The 20,257-nt window shown below is 42.2% G+C and overlaps 1 protein-coding gene across 4 annotated transcripts in view; it reads right to left on the bottom strand.

The window, feature by feature from the left end:
• Window positions 1-2,119: 2,119 nt before the first annotated feature.
• agbl4 (AGBL carboxypeptidase 4) overlaps window positions 2,120-20,257 on the bottom strand; it is a 429,765-nt gene continuing 411,627 nt past the window's right edge. For all 4 annotated transcript variants that reach the window (XM_039811721.1, XM_039811718.1, XM_039811719.1 and 1 more), the window contains 4 exons: window positions 16,686-16,838; window positions 14,156-14,318; window positions 2,863-2,956; window positions 2,120-2,721 (listed from right to left, as the gene is read on the bottom strand). In XM_039811721.1, coding sequence (XP_039667655.1) covers window positions 2,616-2,721; window positions 2,863-2,956; window positions 14,156-14,318; window positions 16,686-16,838 — 516 coding nt within the window. In that variant the 3' untranslated portion in view covers window positions 2,120-2,615. The remainder of the gene's footprint in view (window positions 2,722-2,862; window positions 2,957-14,155; window positions 14,319-16,685; window positions 16,839-20,257) is intronic.

The following is a 20,257-nucleotide window of genomic DNA, read 5'->3' as shown; positions in this document are numbered from 1 at the left end:
GGCCCCATGACAAAAAATCTAATTGGGCCCCCTCTGCGCAGCTGTTACCACCACATCTCTAGGGCCTAACTGTCCCATCAAAAGCTTTACAGAACTCTAATTAAAGGCTTGCAATCGTCTTGCTGCTTGTAGTTCAATACTAGTACTAGCACAATATTTACTGATGGTGATTTGTACATGCATGCAAGCAGGGGTTAAATTGGAATTTGTTATGTGGGGGGGCTCTCCCTAGGGGGGTCCGGGGGTATGCACCCCCTGGAAAAAAAAATTGAAAAATAAACCGTTAAATGGCACTTTCTGGAGAGTTTTGTGCAAAGAAATGGAGAAATTGAGTCTTACATGATATGTGCAAAACTGCAAGGTTAAGAGCCTATACTCTGCATTGTTGTAGTATCAACAGGTATTAGGGCATTTAGCATTTACATTACTGTTAATCAGTCATCACTTGACTACACATACATATTACCTTGTTATGATATAAGAAGTGACCCATACAATGTGCCAAACATAATGTGCCTCATGAAGAGACAGTGCAGCATATGACAGTAGCAACAGCTGCGAAGATTTGGGTCTGTGGTGACCAGGTCAACCTCACACAAACCTCCTTCTCCCATTCTCTCTCTTTACTAACACACACACACACACACACAAACACAAACACACACACACACACACACACACACAAACACAAACACACACACACACGCACACACGGTACCAAGTGGGACTCTCCAATGCTCGGAGGCGAGCCGCTGGAGGAGATGCGACAGTGAGAACCGGTTCAACGGCTTGGTCAGCGACATGAACTCGTAGCGGCCGGTGGAGCTTCCGAGCACCGGGCTTCCAACGCTGCGAACAGAGTTTTTAGCTTTAGGAGAAGTCATTTTATCTGTTAATTCTACCGACGGAGACACTTTGGCGTTATGTTGTTGACCCACAGCAGTGGTGAATTGTCTGCAGTTCTGTGGGGTTGTTGCCGTGTTCTGATTGTTGTCATCTCAGCTCCACCGAGAAAAAATAGACATGCCATTTCAAAAATCTTTCATTTATTGTCAGAAATATAATGTTTTCAAAAGCATCACTTTCATCATATTTTTTGTGACATATTTAGACTGCAAGCAGGCACATCCGGACAAACGAGCAGGCTTAAGTGCCGGGACTGAGCCCCGGAGAGCCCGGGCCCAATTACACCCCTGTATGCAAGTCTAGTATGTAGTTCACTATTTGATGCAAGATTGCCATATACTAATAAATAACACTAACACTACAGAACATTGATCCAAATTACCTAGTTCTGTATCACCACCACTTGATTACATACATTAGATAAGATAGATTTTTGTGTGTGTGTGTGTGCGTGTGTGTGTGTGTGTGTGTGTGTGTGTGTGTGCAAGCTTCTCAAATAAATTGCCCTTCATGATGGGAATAATAAAGTCTGTTTCTATAGATGTCATTCCATAATTCAATCTAAATGAATGTATCAAACTGGATTATTTTAATATTGTCTGTATCTTACATGCAGGCTCAGGTATAAGCTACTCACTGTTTCCAACTGTCCACTATCCAGTACAGACAGTAGTTTTTTTTTTATGATGATCATTATGTGATAAAATAATTGTGATTAATGTGTTTGAATTTTTGTCATTAACAAATATTTCATTTTCTTTTTTTGTAATGGTAAAAAGAGCAAGAGAGACAGAGAAATCCCCACAGACTCCCTGCAGTGATGCTAACTGGCATGTCATTGAACACAATGTTGCTCACCTTCTTCACTGGGACAGGGAGGGGCACAGTTAGGGGGAGACTGGGGTGCTGCTGACTCATGTGTTGTTAAGTCTGCTAAAAGGAGCAGGGACAATGATTTAATATGAATATCTTGCTAAACGTTTCCCTGCACTGATTAAATGGTGATTAAATGTAGGCTAACACTAGTCTGTAGCTAGCTAGCTTATTTCACTATTGACATTAAGCCAACAGGTTAATACCACTCACAGACTACTACCCACCTTTCTTCCTTTGTCTTTCCTCTCTCTTTTCTCTCTTTCCTTTTGGGCGTAAAATCACCCTACATGAGCATAAAGATATCTATAAATGTAAACAATGCAACAGCACAGTTAAATAAATCAGAATGTTCTTTATATACTGTAGGTCTCATTTTTATAAATCAAACAATAATTAATCAGTATTCATATAAGAGAGCAACAGGTACAGCATTGTAATGTGATTAAGTGTTTAATGACTAATTCTAATACCAACAGAGATAATATGTCAGTAACAGCAAGGAAGCATGCATTTATTTACAATTGTATAAACAACAAATAGGAGCTGCTGATTAAAGGCCTCAGGTGGACTAGATGGGTAGAACCCGTCTGTCTTCCCTTAGCATTCAATAGTCCACATTTTAAAGTCACTAAATAACCCAAGAGGAAGCTTGTTCTGATTTTAGTCCTGCAAGTACCAGTCATCCCACTGTTACAAATCTGTGAAAATAAGTCTTTATAGCCAGGGAGATGTAGAGCTTTTAAAGGCAATGAAGTGTGAAGGATCCTCTTGCGACGGTGCTTTGTGTTTTATACATGCTCAGTCTGTGTCTGTCTGTCCGTATGTCTGTTTGTCTAATGCCTGATACCCATGCTCTTCTCCTTCTCTTTGTCTGCTGCGTCTCTGCCAAAACCATTGCCCTTTCTGTTAACGTTGCTTGTCTGGGACATCACCTCAGAACTGGAGACAAAAACATGGTGGTAGATGGTAGGTATAGTTAAGAAAACAGCAAACACAAAATATAGTAATTTACTTGAGTATGAACAGCATGCAAACTATTTAATTTCAAATGTATTTATTTATAATGCCATACTGCTTTACCTTTGAATGTGAATAGGTCTGTTGTCCTTGATGAGGTTGTTGAGTTTGTAATAATCCAGGAAAGTCCGAGCCACATTCCTGCCCAGCTTCGTGTCTGAGGACAGGGAGTTAAAGACAATTGTCCTTGGAAGAGCCTCAGCTAACATTGCTCAAAACAACAGAGCATTTTAGCATCTTTCAGCTCATTTTTTTGGTGTTTACGGCCCGTAACTTTATTAAGTTATGATTTACTCTCACCAGCTGTTTTGATCTAAATAGCTTTAATAAACACATTGTACGCTACCTGCCCACTACCAAACAGCAGACAGATACAGTGAGAGATTAGCTGGTGAACATAGTGGAGCATTTAAAAGTTAAATAACCAAATTACTCCCTCAGGAGTTGTAGGAGACCAAAGTGGAAAGTAAACTAAAGTTTCCAGCAATCTAGAAGAAGGGCATAAAATGAATGAAGATTTCAGACATTCATACTTTTTAATACTGTATCTATGAGGTATATTTGTATGACACATTCAAACCACTTAATCTCCACTTAACTTCTCACACTTTTAACATAAAGTAATATTTAAATAAAAATGCCTTTCATGCCATCACCAACACACCCAGCGAGGTACAGTAAATAACTAGTGAATACCAACTGGAGAAATGAGCAGTGTAAATCCATTACAGTCTGAATTAACGGAGGCTAAATCAACTGCATAAATACAGATAAATAAGAACATTGACGCTAACAGAAGTAAATTTCATCTATTTACTGAGAAAAACACCATCAATGCAAGCTGTCAATCTATCTATCCACCATTTCAGACACATGTCCATTGTGCTTATTCCATCATTCTCCATCTATACAGAATGTACATTTGTACCATTTACCTGACACAAAACAAACAAAAACATAAGGTTTTTTTCCTATCTTGAGGCATCGATGTTTAGCTACCTCCATTCTTCACCAGGCTGGAGCATGATGGAGCAACACAGAGACATAATCTGTCACTTTTCCTTGTCATTACCTTGTTGATACTTAGATACAGCCTGTCATCCGCTGGACGATTTATCTGTCACAAACGTGTGATTGAAACCACTGGCATACAAAAAAAGATTTAAAAATGGATTCGGTCATTTTTATTTCTATTTTCCAATCTCTCGTAATGATCAAAAAATTACCTGTGCTACATAAATCTTGGTTGCTATAAAGGTGAAAATCTATTGTTCAAAGCCTGTTAACTTGTAAACCATCCATTCTTGATTTAAACAGGCTGTCTGGGCGTATACTTCAGGCTTTGTCATTTCTAAAGCAACACACACATACAAACAAACATGAACACACACACAGGGTACTATATATCCCTTAAAAGCTATCATCAATAAAGACCTGGGTATACCAGGTAAGTAAGGCTTGTAAATATGCAAGTAAACACCTCTGTAGTGAGTCTGTCACCTTGGCCTTTGAGGATGTGTTTTCACATATCTTCGGAAGTCTGAACAGGACTGCATCCTTCACTCGGCAGGCTGATGGCAATGCTCTCCACACGACTCCAGAGTCTATATTTACACCCCATCTGGATGTTTGTCTGTGAGTCCTGCATCAGGTCAGATTCGCTGTGTGTGTGTGTTTATGTGACCGCACAGTGTGTCTCATTACAGTTCGCTGATGATGCTGATTATGTCAAGATAAAACTACAGATGAACAAACTAAGGTTACGTCCTTCTGAATCTTGTTTTTAAAGCAAATTTTAATGTATAATAGTTATAAACAAGACTAAGAGTCTGTAGCCGTGCTAGCAGGACAGCTGTGCTTTGAGCTTAATGGTAACAGTGTGCTATCTCACAAAGACAATGCTAACATGCTGATGTTTAGAAGGTAAAATGTTTACTGTGTTCACCATCTTAGTTTAGCATGTTGACATGTTTGCTGATTATTAATAAACACTTAAGCTGAGGATGATAGGAATGTCTTTTGTTAAGTAGCCCAAGTATTGGACAAATTAAAAGTTTTAGCTGATGATGGCACTTGATGGAAAGTTAAGTGATCGCCGTTATTATAGTTCATCCTGAAAGGGACATGATGTGTATACCAAATGTCATGGCAATTCCCCCAGTAGATATTGAAATATCACAGTAAAAGTGAAAAATTTGACCTGCTGGTTGGGCTAGAGAAACACCAGGGGATCATCAATGTCATTAGGATTCATCCTCTGGGTGCGCCCGGTTAGCCTCCGACCTGTGGCCCTTTGCTGCATGTCATTCCCCCCTCTCTCTCCCCTTTCATGTCTTCTGCTGCCCTATCAAAATAAAGGCTGAAAATGCCCAAACAATTATCTAAAAAAAGGAAATCCATCTGACAATTGTCTGGACCAAAGTGGTGGGCCAACTTACCAATCGATCGTCAGACAGGACAGCCATTGTATCCCTAGCTGCTGCCATTGCTAAAAATAACACATATGATTTGAATGTATGTAGTTATTGATCTGCTACTAGTTGTTTAGAGCTGATATACACCTTCACAATCGTTCATATTCAAGGACATAAACACACACTCACATATACCTGTATACTTTATACATAAACACACTCCCCTTGTATTCTTGGCATCTTCATTCTGACCTCAGGAAAGTTGTTGGTGTTTTCCTCCATTCTCTTTCATCAGCAGAGCTCTGAGCCAGTCCTGAGCTCTTTGGCCAGGCACACTCAGTGACAAAAATATCTTCCGGACCCCACCGTGCGCAGATGGCCTCTCAGCTTGGCTTGTCACGACTCACTGTCTATTACAGGAGGTTTCGTGATGGACGGTCAGCTTCTGAAGGAGAACTTTATCCACGTGGCGAATGGTCGGAGATGTAGAGGATGCCCTGACTGCTGTCTGGCCCGTTGCCTGGGGAAACCATAGGGTCTGGAACAAGACTGCTGCTGCAGCAGGAAGTGATGTGTGCGAGAGCCAGGAAACAGTTGGTGGGCTGTAGCTTGGATAACAGGGGTGGTGGTAGTGGAAATATTCAGAAAACCTTCAGCTGCTTTAGTCCACATCGAGGCAGCCTCCTCTGAAATAACACATAGACTAACACTGACAATAGTGTTAATACTGAATCATCAACTTAACTAGATCTGAAAGCATTATCATGATCATTGCGTAATCATTATCCAGCTCCAGAGAGGTCAAGGAGGTGTGTGTGCCAGCTTCACACAGCCTGTCAGCATCTTGACTGCCTGTCACTGAAGTGTGTGAGGTGTATTCTTTAACATCTTGGTACACATAACAGTCTTGTCTTATCAATTGCAGGTCATTGTCATGGCTGAAGGGCACGCCAGCTTAGGCGCTGATGAGATACGTGAGACAAAGGAGATGGGGACATGACTTGTTTACTGCAGCTGTTTACTGTCAGCACGCCATTTAGCGGCTTTCACCGTCATGTCCCTTGTGCCTGGTCTTGGAAGACAGACAGACAAGGTGACGATCAGACAACAAGGTCCCCAGTGGTAAAATGGACAAGACACGTGGAGAAGGCTGTCCAGATCGGACGGGAGTTAACAAGGAGACAAGAAAGGGGACATTCAAGCCATCAATACGGGCCACTGACAGGTCCTGTCACTGCACTGACACGTAGGGAACTAATTATCAATGCTAATTAAGAGGCTAGTCAACAACAGCAATACAGAAAGGGACATTTTTGTCCCCAATAGCGATTCAGCAGACTGAAAGACCTCACGTCCCACTGCCCACAGGGACAAACTAGGGTTGATTTAAATCCCTGACAGGACAGACAAGCTCTGAAGCTTGAGTAGCAAAATGGAATACGTATGGGGGGGCTACTGTTTTCTTACAGTGTGCACAAGCAGGAATACAAGACTCCTCGGAGCTGCTCTACATATGGGTACTGTTTATATATTCTAATTATTGTTATTATTATTATTTATTTTATATATGTTATTATTGTGTTTCTTTACAAGAGTTGTACTCATTTGACGTTTAGGAAAGACTGCTTTGTGTATAAAAGTTCAAGAAATAAAAGCACTTTAAAACAAAAAGTACACAACAATATACGAAGGCGAAAATGCCTTGTTGATGCTAGAGGTCAGAGGAGAATGGGCCGAGTGATTCCAGCTGATAGAAGATCAACTTTGACTCAAATAACTCGTTACAACCGAGGTATGCAGCAAAGCATTTGTGAAGCCACAATACGCACAACCGTGAGGTGGATGGGCTACACCAGCAGAAGATCCCACCGGGTACCATTCATCTCCACTAAAAATAGGAAAATGAGGCTACAATTTGCACGAGCGCACCAAAATTGGACAGTTAAAGACTGGAAAAATGTTGCCTGGTCTGATGAGTCTCGATTTCTGTTGAGACATTCAGATGGTAGAGTCAGAATTTGGCGTAAACAGAACGAGAACATGGATCCGTCATGCCTTATTACCACTGTGCAGGCTGGTGGTGGTGGTGGCGTAATGGTGTGTCCCTTTCGCCTTCAGAACTGCCTTAATTCTTTGTGTCATTGATTCAACAAGGTGCTGGAAGCATTCTTTAGAAATGTTGGCCCATATTGATAGGCTAGGGTCAAACACGGTATTAGTATGGTGTTCCTAATAATCCTTTAGGTGAGTGTGTGTATATATATATATATATATATATATATATATAAACATACTGTATATATAAAACTTTTTTTTTTAAATACAGACGGTTTAAAATAGTTGCCTCAGATTCTACAGTTTGCCACCTTTCAATTTAACTTAAAAACATTTCCGCTGCTTTCATCTCTTACTCATCAACTGTCACTTCAACCACTTTCAACTTTTACACTTTATAATTCCACAGCTTTCATCACTTATTGTTTAACTGTGGAGTTCCTCATCTACCCTCAGTCAGTGCGTTTACATGCACAGCAGTAATGGGGTACGGTCTTGGGGTAAAGTTCTCCCCGTATACATGAGCGGGGAAGAATGGGAAGAGTGACGGGAGTAACTCTGCCTCCGGTACAGTAGGTGGCGCTCTGCCAATGTAAAACTGGTCAGGAAAGTGGGGAGAACATGGACAACTTTTCATTGCTGTACATTTCATACATTCTCTATGCCTTATAGCGAAGTCTATAGTGGGTTTGAAGGTTTAAAGCTTATATTGTTGATGTTGTTTTTGGCGCTGTTGTTTCCAACTGCTCTCTTCTATTTCCGTGTCAAAAACCACTGCAGCGGGGTGCCTGGGTAGCTCACCTGGTAGAGCGCGCGCCCATATATAGAGGTTTTCTCCTAGACGCAGCAGCCGCGGGTTCGACTCCAACCTGCGGCCCTTTGCTGCATGTCATTCCCCCTCTCTCACCCCTTTCATAGCTTCTGCTGTCCTATACAAATCAAGGCCTAAAAATGCCCCCCCAAAAAGATATCACTGTAGCGAAATAGGGAGTGGCAGTTATAACTAGTGCCTATAGGGCACTAGTTATAACCTATAGAGCATGCACTACCTGAGCTCACCCCAGTTAAGGTGTATACATGCACGAATACCTTGGTTACTAAAGGTGTTATCTACAAATGTAGGTCTGTTAACCAGGAATTTAAGAATGCCAGGGTAAGGTGTTTACATGGCATTTGAGAAACCATGGTATTGCCTTAACCCGAACAAATTTTAAACTGCATGTAAATGCACTGAGTGCTTACACTTGAGCTGACACCTCTAGCTCAAACACTGACTTGTGTGAAACTGACTTCTTTAAAGTGATGGTTCGGAGTAATTTCACCCTAGGGTCCTTTGCACCATGACCTCGAACAGAACACTTCTTTCAGAAGCATTTGCCTGGTCTACATTAGGAGAGTTAGCGGTGAGTAGCGTTAGCCGCTGAATAGCTTAGCGCAGAAGTATTCGAAGTGTCTCTTCACATTACCCCACTAATAATGCCCGAAATGATACCAAAGGTCTACACTAGTATATATAGTTATGCCCCACAAACGCATGGATTGTAAAGTTTGAAGTACACCAGAAGGTTATGTAAACACTTGCCTGCTGGCTTCTGCTCTCTGCTGTTGTTGTTGCTGCTAAGACGAGTGCTTAGGACGTCTACAAATTACAACACGAAAAGAGATGCTACAAAAATATTTTTAATTTAACTTATTTTTAAAGTCAGTGCTGTAGTATAACTAGCAGGAGACAAGTAATAATTGAGGTAAGTTTGGAGACATTACCTTATTTAATCATTAAATTAATAAATATTTTTGTTGCATCTCTTTCGGTGTTGTAATTTGTAGATGTCCCTAAGCACTCTTACTGCCCGGTAGTAACAGCAGCAGCAGAGAGCAGAAGCCAGCAGGCAAGTGTTATTTACATAAACTTCTGGTGTACTTACAAATTTTACAATCCATCGTTTTATGAGTGCATAACCTATTTGTACTACTGTAGACGTTTGGTATCATTTCGGGCATTATTAGTGGGGTAATGTTAAGAGACACTTCGGATCCATTAGCCTCTGCGCTAAGCTATTCAGCTGATAACGCTACTCTACGCTAACGCTCCCAATGTTCGACCCAGGTGAAAAAAGCTTCTGGGGGGGTGTTTGGCTCGAGATCATGGTGCAAAGGACCCTAGGGTGAAATTACTCCGAACCATCACTTTAAGCACTTGCACTTTAACTGCCACGTCAACTGCTTTCAGTATTGTAACTGCAAATGCTTCAACTGCAAATGTTTAGTTGATTGTATATGTTCTTCACAAAATGTGAACTTTCTCAGACTCTGCATGAACATCAACTATATCAATATATACAAAAACTACCACAACACAACTAGTGCATGTGTGCATCTTTGTGAGTGCCAATGTGAGGACACCTGTTCATCTGAGCATAGCAACAATATCCACACTGTGTGTGTATATGTGTCTGTGTGCGCGCTTGCTTGCATGTGTGAGTACCTATCCATTTGTGCATGTCTGTGTGATATGATGTGTATGATGTGTGGTAGTGAAGCATATTTGCCTCCAAGCTATATCATTTGCATACTTCTCACAGCCTGTCCATTGGGTGTCAGGTGCACTGATGCATACTGTGTTCCACTGGCAGCTCTGGTATTCATGGAGTCCCACTGTTATGGTGAGGTGCATGTGGGTGCTGCTTTGGCAGACAGACATCAAACACATATAAAAAAAAGTGTGTATATCGTCGAGTTAGGCAACACCACACAATCCTGCTGGATAACCCGACACTGACGCTCTTGACGATGTGGATTATTTGAGTGAACATCTTCGATAAGAAGACCACTGTTTGAGAAGCTTCTGCATGTCTTTATTTACTAAAGAAAAGCAGCAAATTTGCAGGAATCAAACAAGAAGGTAAATTTCACTTTTCTTCCTCTCGGAGTTAGAAGTTTGAAAATCTGCATGTCTCAACCGCTCAACTCAGTGCAGGAGAAAACAAGCGTAAAATCTTTTCAGGAAGTGTTACAGCCTGAATGGCTTTTTAAAGTTTTTGAATAATTCCTTGAAGTCACAGAGAATACAGTCTCTCCACAACACAAAACAGCACACACGCCTACAAGGTAAGGAGGCCCCAAAGCTAACACAAATGCGCACACTGAACACACACAATAGAAAGCATCAAGCTGAGTTTTGAACGAGGTCCCAGATTCTCTTAACCTTGATCCATTTCACTTTCCAGTTAAACATTCAGAGTCTGAACCGGAAGGTCCATCACAAAAACCAGTTGGACTATGAAAACAGAAAAACTTGGAGAAAAATAACTTGACAAAATTAACAAAATGTTTAATTACAGTTTAGGGATGTTTTTTTGAAACCGAAACTTTAAGTACATTGCATGCGCTTAAAAAAAAAAAAGAGACATATACATGTAGGAGTAGGTGCACGCACGCACGCACGCACGCACGCGCGCACGCACACACACACACACACACACACATACACACACACACACACACACACACACACACACACACACAGGTGTTAATGATTAGAGGACGAACAGAAGACAGACACACGATAGAGGTTGTCCCTGCTGTTTCAGAGAAGAGGATTCTCAGCTTGACTAAATGATATAATGAGCTGTTATGTTCTGGGTGACGAGATGAGAGGAAAGGACAGACTGGAGGACAGAGGAGGACATGAAAGGAGAGATCAGAAAACAAACACAGACACACTCCACGTTACCCCTTTTTCTGAGCACCTTCAAACTGCGACAAAAGTCTCAGCTGTGAGAAAGGTTAAGATTTCAATTTTGGTGGCTACAAGTCACAGCAGTGGAGCAGGTGAGTCAGGAAAGATTAAAGTGTAAGGGCGGCATGTTTTGAAGGTGGTAAGAGTTAGGGGCCACGGTTACTACTCATTTGTTTGTCATGTATTAGTTTAAAGGACTGTGTGCACGCACCTGTGTGTGTGTGTGTGTGTGTGTGTGTGTGTGTATGAATCAGGTGAGAAAGGTGGAGGGGGGGGTTAAGATGCTAAAGGTCTCCGTTGATGATTTGCACGCTCCATCGAGCAGACTGCTGGGGCGTATAAAGCGACATGGTCGGTTCCTTCAACCTGCCTGACCTCAATCTCCACTCTACACCAGGTCCCTGTGCTGCCTGCCCTCATTGTGGAGCCCCTCCTCCTTGTACACTTCCTCTTCTCACAGCCAAACACACATACACACACCCACACCTGGGAAACAAAAAAGATCAAGCAAGTCCTCCCACAAAGGCTGACTTTTCTCCCAATTTGGCTCTAGATGAAATGTCCCCTCTGCACACACGTAGAGGCAGAAACATGGCTCCCCATTTCTTATCCTGCTCTGAACCCAACTCAAATAAAAACACAGTTTGTTTATCACCACAACCAGACACCTATCTCCTCAAATTAAGGCTAATTATTTGTTTGTGGCTGTGCCATATGTGCATACACATGCCTGCATTTCCATTTGGGTATCACTGCTGTAATGCAAAAACTTGAGATGTTTCTGTGAGAAGCATTAAAGTGATTAGAGGGTGTAGAAAACACACAAAAAAAATGATGTCCAATGATTTACTGCAACGATGATGAGACTCAACAGCACCTTTTAATGGACTGTTACAGAGCAAAATGAGTCTTGGACAAATTAAAAGTGTATGGTGTAAATTTTAAGCTTTCATATAAATCTGTCACATACTGTATTATAGATGATGTTCTATCAGAAAAGCACAAGGAACTGATACAAATAATCATATGTATTGTATATTTTAAATTATGGAAGACAAGATGCTGTATGGTTTTACAACAGACTGTTATAAACAGTGACGACATGTGCAAACAGGTGCTCATTGAACTAAGGAAGAAGAAGAATTTTAGACCACAAACAGCTCCTTCCTTGGAACATTCTGAACTTGTGAACTACAGCACTTTATGAAAGACTCTATGCACTGGATGCACTTTATTAGCAGTGCTAATGTGTACTGGTTTGTTCATTGGTTTAAGTTTGTTATTATTTTAGTTTTGTTTGCTTGTTTTTCTTTTTTTTCCTCTCTGGTATGATATGTAGCCTACTGTTTGTATAGTAATAACTTGTATTTTGTAAAAACATTAATAAAGCTCTTAAAAAAATACACACACACACACACACACACACACACACACACACACACACACACACCACATCCCAATATGCATAACTTACTCAGTATCACTTCTACAAATTTCCAATTATAAATATGTAGCATTAACCAACATGTTTTCATGTGGGTTTGAATCAGAAATAATCTATGGTGATTCAGACTGTGCCAGCGCTTAGCACTAGAGGGCACTAGGGCTATGTCTAGATCCACTCTGCCCTCCACCTGCAGAGTATTTGTAGGTGAGCACATACTTTTCATATGTAGGGTCCTTATCGCTCTCTCTAAATCTCTCTTTCTCACTCACTTTATCGGTAAGATCAGACTGCTATTGGCCAGCTCTCAGAAGCTCTTCAGCCCTAAGAAGGTCAGCTGAAGGAAAACTTCCTCCCATCTGGCTCCATTAGGGCACCTGTGACCTTCTGTTCCTGCAACAAATGTATGCGTGTGCTCCTGTGTGTGTGGTCACGATCGTAGTTGACAGGAATCGTCAATTGGTTCCATTGTGCCACTGTTAATCGCAATCAAAGCCTTAACTGTGCACACACAGTTAAGGCATATGCCAACACAAGCCCCTTTTCTTCTCTCTCCTTTGTAAATGAAATCAATAACTATTGCATCCAAATAGACTGTGCCAGTAAAAGCGTGTAACATAACGTGGCTCCTCCCACACTCTTCCCTCTCGTCTAAAATCGTCACATCCGCAACCAGGATGGCTGCGCCCGTAACGGCAAACTCGACGACTCATAACAGATCTCCACAAACCGATGGGTCATACATGCTCTGTCCATTAATATTATACAGCCTATGTTGCATCCTTATTCTGTCACTGCACATCTGTCGCAACAAAAGAAGCAACATGGTTTTCTAGTGAGTACACATGACCTGAGACACACACACACACAAACACACATGCATGCACTACCAGGGATACAAATATTAAAATATTGACTAAAACTATTACAAAATCAAGTGGCTTGATTTCAGTGGGATATTGTAACTACAGGGATGGTGTGTGTGTGTGTGTGTGTGTGTGTGTGTTGTGTTACGTTGTCAGCTGATAGCGTGTGCAGTTAGCCTGATGAGGGTCAGACTGACAAATGACACATGAGGGGGGCGTGTTGGTTGATCTGATTTAACCCAGCCATTGCAGTTGCAGGTGTGAGAGACTTAGATTGAGATTGTTTCCAGAGGGAGACAATCACGGAAGAAGCACGCTGCAGGGTGACGGCTGCAAACCACACGTTTCTACCTGGAGAACACTATTGAAGACAAAGAATATTCAAAGGTGTACTTACAACTGAACTAACCCACCAACGAGTCAACGAGAGATGCTGGAGCAGGCTGTCCCTCCTGATGACCGACGCCAGAAGGTCCAGCACCAGAACGCGGAACGTGAAGCAACACGGCGGCTGGGTGAGTCAGTTCAACACAGCACAACCCTTCTTAGGTAGAAAAGATACACTCATCCAGGACAGCTGAGTCTCATTCTCACGTTCAACGCAAGACGCAGGGAGAGGAGACAATATTATTAATGTTACGAGCTAGGTTAGCCTTTAGTAGCTTTGTTTCTTTGTTGTTTAACGAGCCCAGGTTAGCATAGCCTTGTAACAGTTTGAAAACAAGAAGAGATGAGAAATTAAGAGAGAAACAACAGCACATGACCGCTGTTCTCTACACTCTGATCTTTCCCTTCCGTGGACACACTTCCACACAGATCACATACGTTTGAAGGATACATGTCTCCTCAGTGTATGGCACAGGAGCGGTGCTGCCAGCCGTCATGTAGCTGTAGAAGGACACCTCTAGAGTGTAGCAGTAGGATGTGTCATCAAGCAGACCACCGAGGAACCGTCTACCGGTACCGGCCTTCACCACGTCCCGGTTAAAGGACGTGTTAGACTAGAGGAATACAGAAAAAAAGGATTTGGGTTAAGGTCTTTGTGTCAGCAAGCATCTTCCCTCAGATCATACTGTATGTAGTTTTGAGCAATCCTTTAACATAAATATATGTCTAAAGTATGTCTAAATGTATTATTACTTCCATTGATAAGTGCATGATATACTGCAGTGTCTTGAGTCAGTCTGATAACCAGCCTTTGACAAGCTAAATTAAGACAAGCCTCTTATTGCATTTACAATAACAAATCCATCCATTAATATCTGCACGGAAACCATATACATCCCAAATATTTGACTCACAATATTTTGACCATATTTCCTTGTACATAAATGAAAAAAACAGCTACTGTCAATCTCAGCTGACATGGTTTATCAGTGAAAATGTCTCTCAGTAACTTGCGGTGTTTAGCCTCTCGAGAATCCAGGACAAATGATGAAGGGTACAGTCGCTTATTTAAACAGATTGACTTCATACAATGTCATTACAAGGCTGTAATTGGTTATAGCAACAACAACAAAACTCCAGGCTATTTTGGGTTTCAGCATGTCAGCTATACTACATAAATATGATGCTGTCTTGGGAAGAGTGTGGAAAAAGTTTCCATTCACTGTCACTCCACTCTGCTGCAGTGTGAGTTGCCTTGCTGAAATGCAGACTTGGCGGCCACCAGTGGGAGTTTGCCATGATTGTGTTGTGCTGCTGCACTGGGCTTTAGGTAGTGCTGAATGGGCAGAGGGACAAAAGCACAGTGAGGAGGGAGATGACCCTTGGGCCAGCTGTCACATAAGCAATACAGAGAGAGAGAGAGAGAGAGAGAGAGAGAGAGAGAAAATCTCCTGAAATAGCATTTTTCTCGTCCTTCGTAACTACAGTATAGACACTGACCATCCATGACATTTCCATACATGTGTGGGTGAACATCCGCCTCTCTGGCTTGTCTATGTATCGAGGTTGGCACTGGGTGTCAATGGGCAGTAAAGGTTATTCTTTATGATGTGTGTAAGTGGTTCTGCTATGAAATGTCACCGTCACTGAGAAAACGAAGGTCAGCGGAAGTGACATGGGGCTGAGAGGAAAAGGTTTGGTGGATAATGTACCTGTATGCTAAAGGTGTTATTAGGTTATGCATGAGTCGCTTAGTGGAGGAGCATCACAGTCATTGAATGGGTGTTTTCTCCCCCATGCTCTTCTGTTATTTGCTTCGCTCCTTATTTCCAATACTTTCATTTCCTCTTTGGTTTTCCCCTCCTCACAGCCTTCAGTCTACACAGTCCTGTCCAAATAAACCCAGTTTCAGCCACCTAAGAGGGTGCTTTTGCAGAACACCTGCATTGCCCATACAGAATATACTGGCCTACTTTTATACAGTACAGTCGTGTGCTTCGTAAAGACCTACACAGTGATTGCTATTTATGTTCTGCACATGCATACAGTATAAATACCTATTCATATTAATGGTTACATGTCTGGGAAACTTTTCTAGGATCTTTTTAGACCTGCAATTACAAGTAAAATTGATATTTGAAATGTTATTTCACAGATTTTTGTTTATATTCTAAATTTCCTCTTACTTGTTAAACTGGATATACAGTAGGCCTATATTGAACATTCACAACTTACTTCAGTTCATACCTTATTTTAAGGGAGATGGTGAAGATTCTCATGCATAATTTCCATTCATATTTTTCTCCTCAAGGACATCTGCTACCACTGCTGTTGTTTTGGCACACCAACATTTTGCATACCTAATACTAAAATTCTGCTTAAAAAAATTCTACATAATCCATACCTTTTTAGATATTTTCTAGAGTTCTAATAAATGTGCATGCATGCATGCGTGTGTGTGTGCGTGTGCGTCCAGTTACTAGGTAATTGAACTGAACTGTCAGGGTTCCTAAAGTTCCCGCCTCTCTTCTTTTATACTCCTTACCTCCCCTCCTCTCTTTTGTGTTAAAGGTGAATCTTTGTGCACAGCTGGAACACGCTCCTTTCTTCTGCACACATATCCCCTCAAATAATTTAACACTTCCTGTGTGTTTGTGTTTACACTCACATGCCTCAGCAGCATTGCTAATGAACACATGAATGCAGTATATTCCTCACCTCAAAACAACTAAGCAGGGTTTTTTACACACATTTAGACATTGGAGGTGCCCAGTGCAACCAAGGTCTTCAACAGTGTGCCACTAAGAGTGCACTAGTTGGCAATTAAATGCCTCGCTGAACACCACCTCACCAGTAGTTGCTGAGATAGGACTATTTCATGTTCTCTTTCTGAGCTAGCCATGGGATTGAAGATGGGTGAAATTCTGCTCTCATGCCCCGCCTTTTTGCTGTGTTTTTGTGTGTCTGTTTGCGTGACTTACAAAGGAGAAGTCTGGTGCATTTTGGCACAACAGTCTAGGGAAGACAGCTTGTCTCTGGACGCGCTCCTCGTCCTCGAACACATTGCCGTACATGAAGCCATTCAGCATGGTGGAGTGGGCATGGACATCAATGTAGAACTCCAAACTAACTCTCTGATGGAGGAACAGAGGGAACAGATAGAACAGAGAGACAGAGAAATAGAGAGATGCACAAACAGAAGGTAAAAAAACAGCAGGTTGGTGGGGAATATGGGATATTTGTTTCTGACAACAGCAACAGTCCACACCAGAGTTTTTCCACTGGGATTATAGGAAGGCCTTTCATAGCTGTGGGGAGACTATGCTCGGGAGAGGCTTTCACCCATGGGACAAACCCCTTTAGACACTACGGACTGAAAATATGTTTACTACCTGAAAGGAGCCAACCATCCACACAACTTCAATCAGACTGTCCTTCTGAAGGGCACAACTACAGGACATACATGGATGGCGAGCTGAGATTAATATGGTGTAAAGACCCACGCAAACACTCTCTCTCTCTTGTGGATGTCACACATTCATCACATACTTATTTATCAGGTTTATATTGGCTTCATATTGAGTGTGTAATGTCTTTTCTCTCCAGCATACACTGTGTAAAATGGATTTGATAAGATCTGTTTCTCTTGCTCTACTACACACACAAACACAAATCTACACACACGCACACACGCACGCACGCTAGCACGCACGCACGCACGCACGCACACACACACACACACACACACACACACACACACACTTTTATCTTGTGATACAAATAGGGAGCTTCCACTTACTTGAATTATGAGGTATCTCCAATTTCTAACTATAACCCTCAATCTGTATAGATGATGCAAGACTTTTACAGTCCAGGATGACTGAAGGACCCATTTCAGGTATTTCACCCATATAAAGGTCTTCAGTTTGGGAGGTTCGTAGTAAATAGTGGAGCTACAGTCTAAAAAAAAACACAATTCCTAAACCCTACATTTAAACTAGTCAGGACCTGAAGTGCAGCAAAAATGTCCTCCCTTGGAAAAAAACCCTCCTCACTTCAATGGTCTTTAACTGGTTCTGACAAGGGCAGAAATACCCCCCCTAGCCCCACACACACACACACACACACACACACACACACACACACACACACACACACACACACACACACACACACACATACACACACACACCTTCTGACCCTTAACTCAGGAGCAGCACCAACCAGCATCCCTCCTTTCTGCCTCCTCTCTTTATCTTATCACTCCATTCTCCTCCTCCTGGTTTTATCCTTCGCCTCTTCTTCCTCTTCCTCCTCCTCCTCCTCCTCCTCTTTATCTCCCCCCTCCCTCTCTCTCTCCATTCATTACACATTCAGCACCACACCTTGTTCCCTGTGGGTCATAAAGAGGAGGAGAGGAAGGGAAGAATGAGAGGATAGAAAAGGAGAGGGAGAGATAGTGGGAGGCGAGGGCGAGGGAGGGAGAGCAGAGAGAGGGAACAACAAAGACGGACAAAAGACAAAGAAAGAAAATGATGCATATAGGTTTGTGACTATGTGTGTGTGTGTGAGAGAGAGAGAGAGAGAGGCAGAAGGGCAGGAAAGAGCAAACAGAAAAACATAGAGATGGGGGTGCAAAGAGAGGAAATAAGTCCATAAGAGAGAGTGAAAAAGAGAGAACGACAGAGAGAGATACAAAGAGTCATAGAGATGTATGCAGGGAGGTGTAAAGAGATTGACAGGAGAGAGAGAGAGAGATAGAGAGAAAGAGAGAGAGACAGGGAAGCGGTGCTTGGGCGGCCCGGCGACGCAGTGTGCCTGTGTTTGAAATTCCGCTCACAGCCAAAGCAATTTCCTGGCGGTGGCTGTGCTGTCAGCTGCTTGGCTGGCTGGCGGTGAAATATGGTGGCTGGGAGTCGGCCGCTAGCAGCCCCCGACAACCTGATGGATGGAGCCCCAGAGGAGAGGAACAGCAGCAGGAGAAGGTGGAGGAGGGGAGTAGAAGAGGACAGTGCACGGGAGGAGGGAGAAATAACAGAAAAACAAAACAAAAAAGAGCAAGAGTGAAAAAACCTAAATGCAGCCAACTGAGCAGTATTGGTAGACAGAGGGAGAAATACATATAGAGACATAAAGGGAGAGTTAGATAGGGGATGAAAAGAAGGGGGGAGGGTAGATGGAGAAAGGGGAACAGAGAAGAGGGAGGGACATAGGGGAGGGTTAGAAAGCGAGGGAGGTAGTGTAAGAGGTAAATCCAGCTCCATTAGGCAGAGGAAGGAGGGTGGAAGGAGTTCCAACCAACCAGCCAGGGTCTAGACGAGGGAAACCAGCCTAATAATCACCTGGGTCTGAAGGACATGAGGGCTAGGAGGAGGGAGAGGAATAAAAGGAGGAGGATATACAGGTGGATGGATTGGAGGAGGGTGGACAAGCAGGTGATCAAAAGTGGCACATTACTTATAACAGAGGTTAACAGGCTGTTACATGCTTACATACTGTAGAATCCTAGTGAATAACTGTTGTATAATAATATTGTCAGAATCTTAAGATGACAAGGAGCTGGATACAACTAATTTCAAACCATTGACTTTAAATCGCTGCTATAAGTCTCAAACTCTTTTGGGAATGCTTTACACAAGATTTTGAAACTTAGCTGCAGCGATTTGCTGGAATTAACCCAAAAGTGAATTTGTGAGATCAGACACTTATTTTGTGAAATGTTCGATGGGGTTGAGGTCAGGGAGCAGTGCCGGCCAGTAGAGTCCTTCCATGCCAAACTTGGTACCAAAACGATTAGTCAGTTAATAGATTAGTCAATTGACTTGTTAATTGCAGCATATTCAGAAAACCCTTTATTCATGGATCTTGCTTTGTGCAAGGGGACATTGCCATGTTGAAACAGAAAAGGGTTGTCTCCAAACTGTGGGCACATTAAACACTAGTCTAAAATATCATTGTATGCTATAGCATTAAGTGTTCACTTAGTTGGTATATATGGCCACTCCTTCCACCCTCCTTCCTCTGCCTATGTTGACACCCTTGTCCACATACTTTTGGCCCTACAGTGTATCATGTATGAAAAACAGTGTGCCAGTCCACGGAGGGGCAAACACAGCCATGAGTGGAGTATCCAAGCCACCTGATATAGATATTTTATCTTCATGAAATAAAAGTAAATCCTCTGGAAGAAACCTGCACAAATACAGAGAGAGCATGCGCAGAAAGAAAGTGAAGGACCTAAAGCCACATCCTGTTTGTTGTGTGTAAAGACACAAACCAGAGTTCAATTTAGTATGTCCCTGTCCTGATTCTAACCCAGAAAGTTTCACCTTCACAGCTTCATGTGAAGGACAGCAGAGGAGCAACAGGAACAGTAGTATATCAGCAATGGAGCCCCCACAATGTCATGTCCAGACTTACTACAATACTCAGTTAATGCCCTGTCAATCAAACTGAGACGGTTCTGAAGGCCCCACCACTGTGATTGATGCTTCAATTATCAACCCGCTCTGACCTCCAGAATTGTTCATTTGAAATTGTAATTAAACAATTA

Source organism: Perca fluviatilis, chromosome 9 (genome assembly GCF_010015445.1).
Source record: "Perca fluviatilis chromosome 9, GENO_Pfluv_1.0, whole genome shotgun sequence".
In the NCBI taxonomy this organism is placed as follows: Eukaryota; Metazoa; Chordata; class Actinopteri; order Perciformes; family Percidae; genus Perca; species Perca fluviatilis.
The sequence above is the reverse complement of the archived record's forward strand: the minus strand, read 5'-3'. Positions and strand labels throughout refer to the sequence as shown.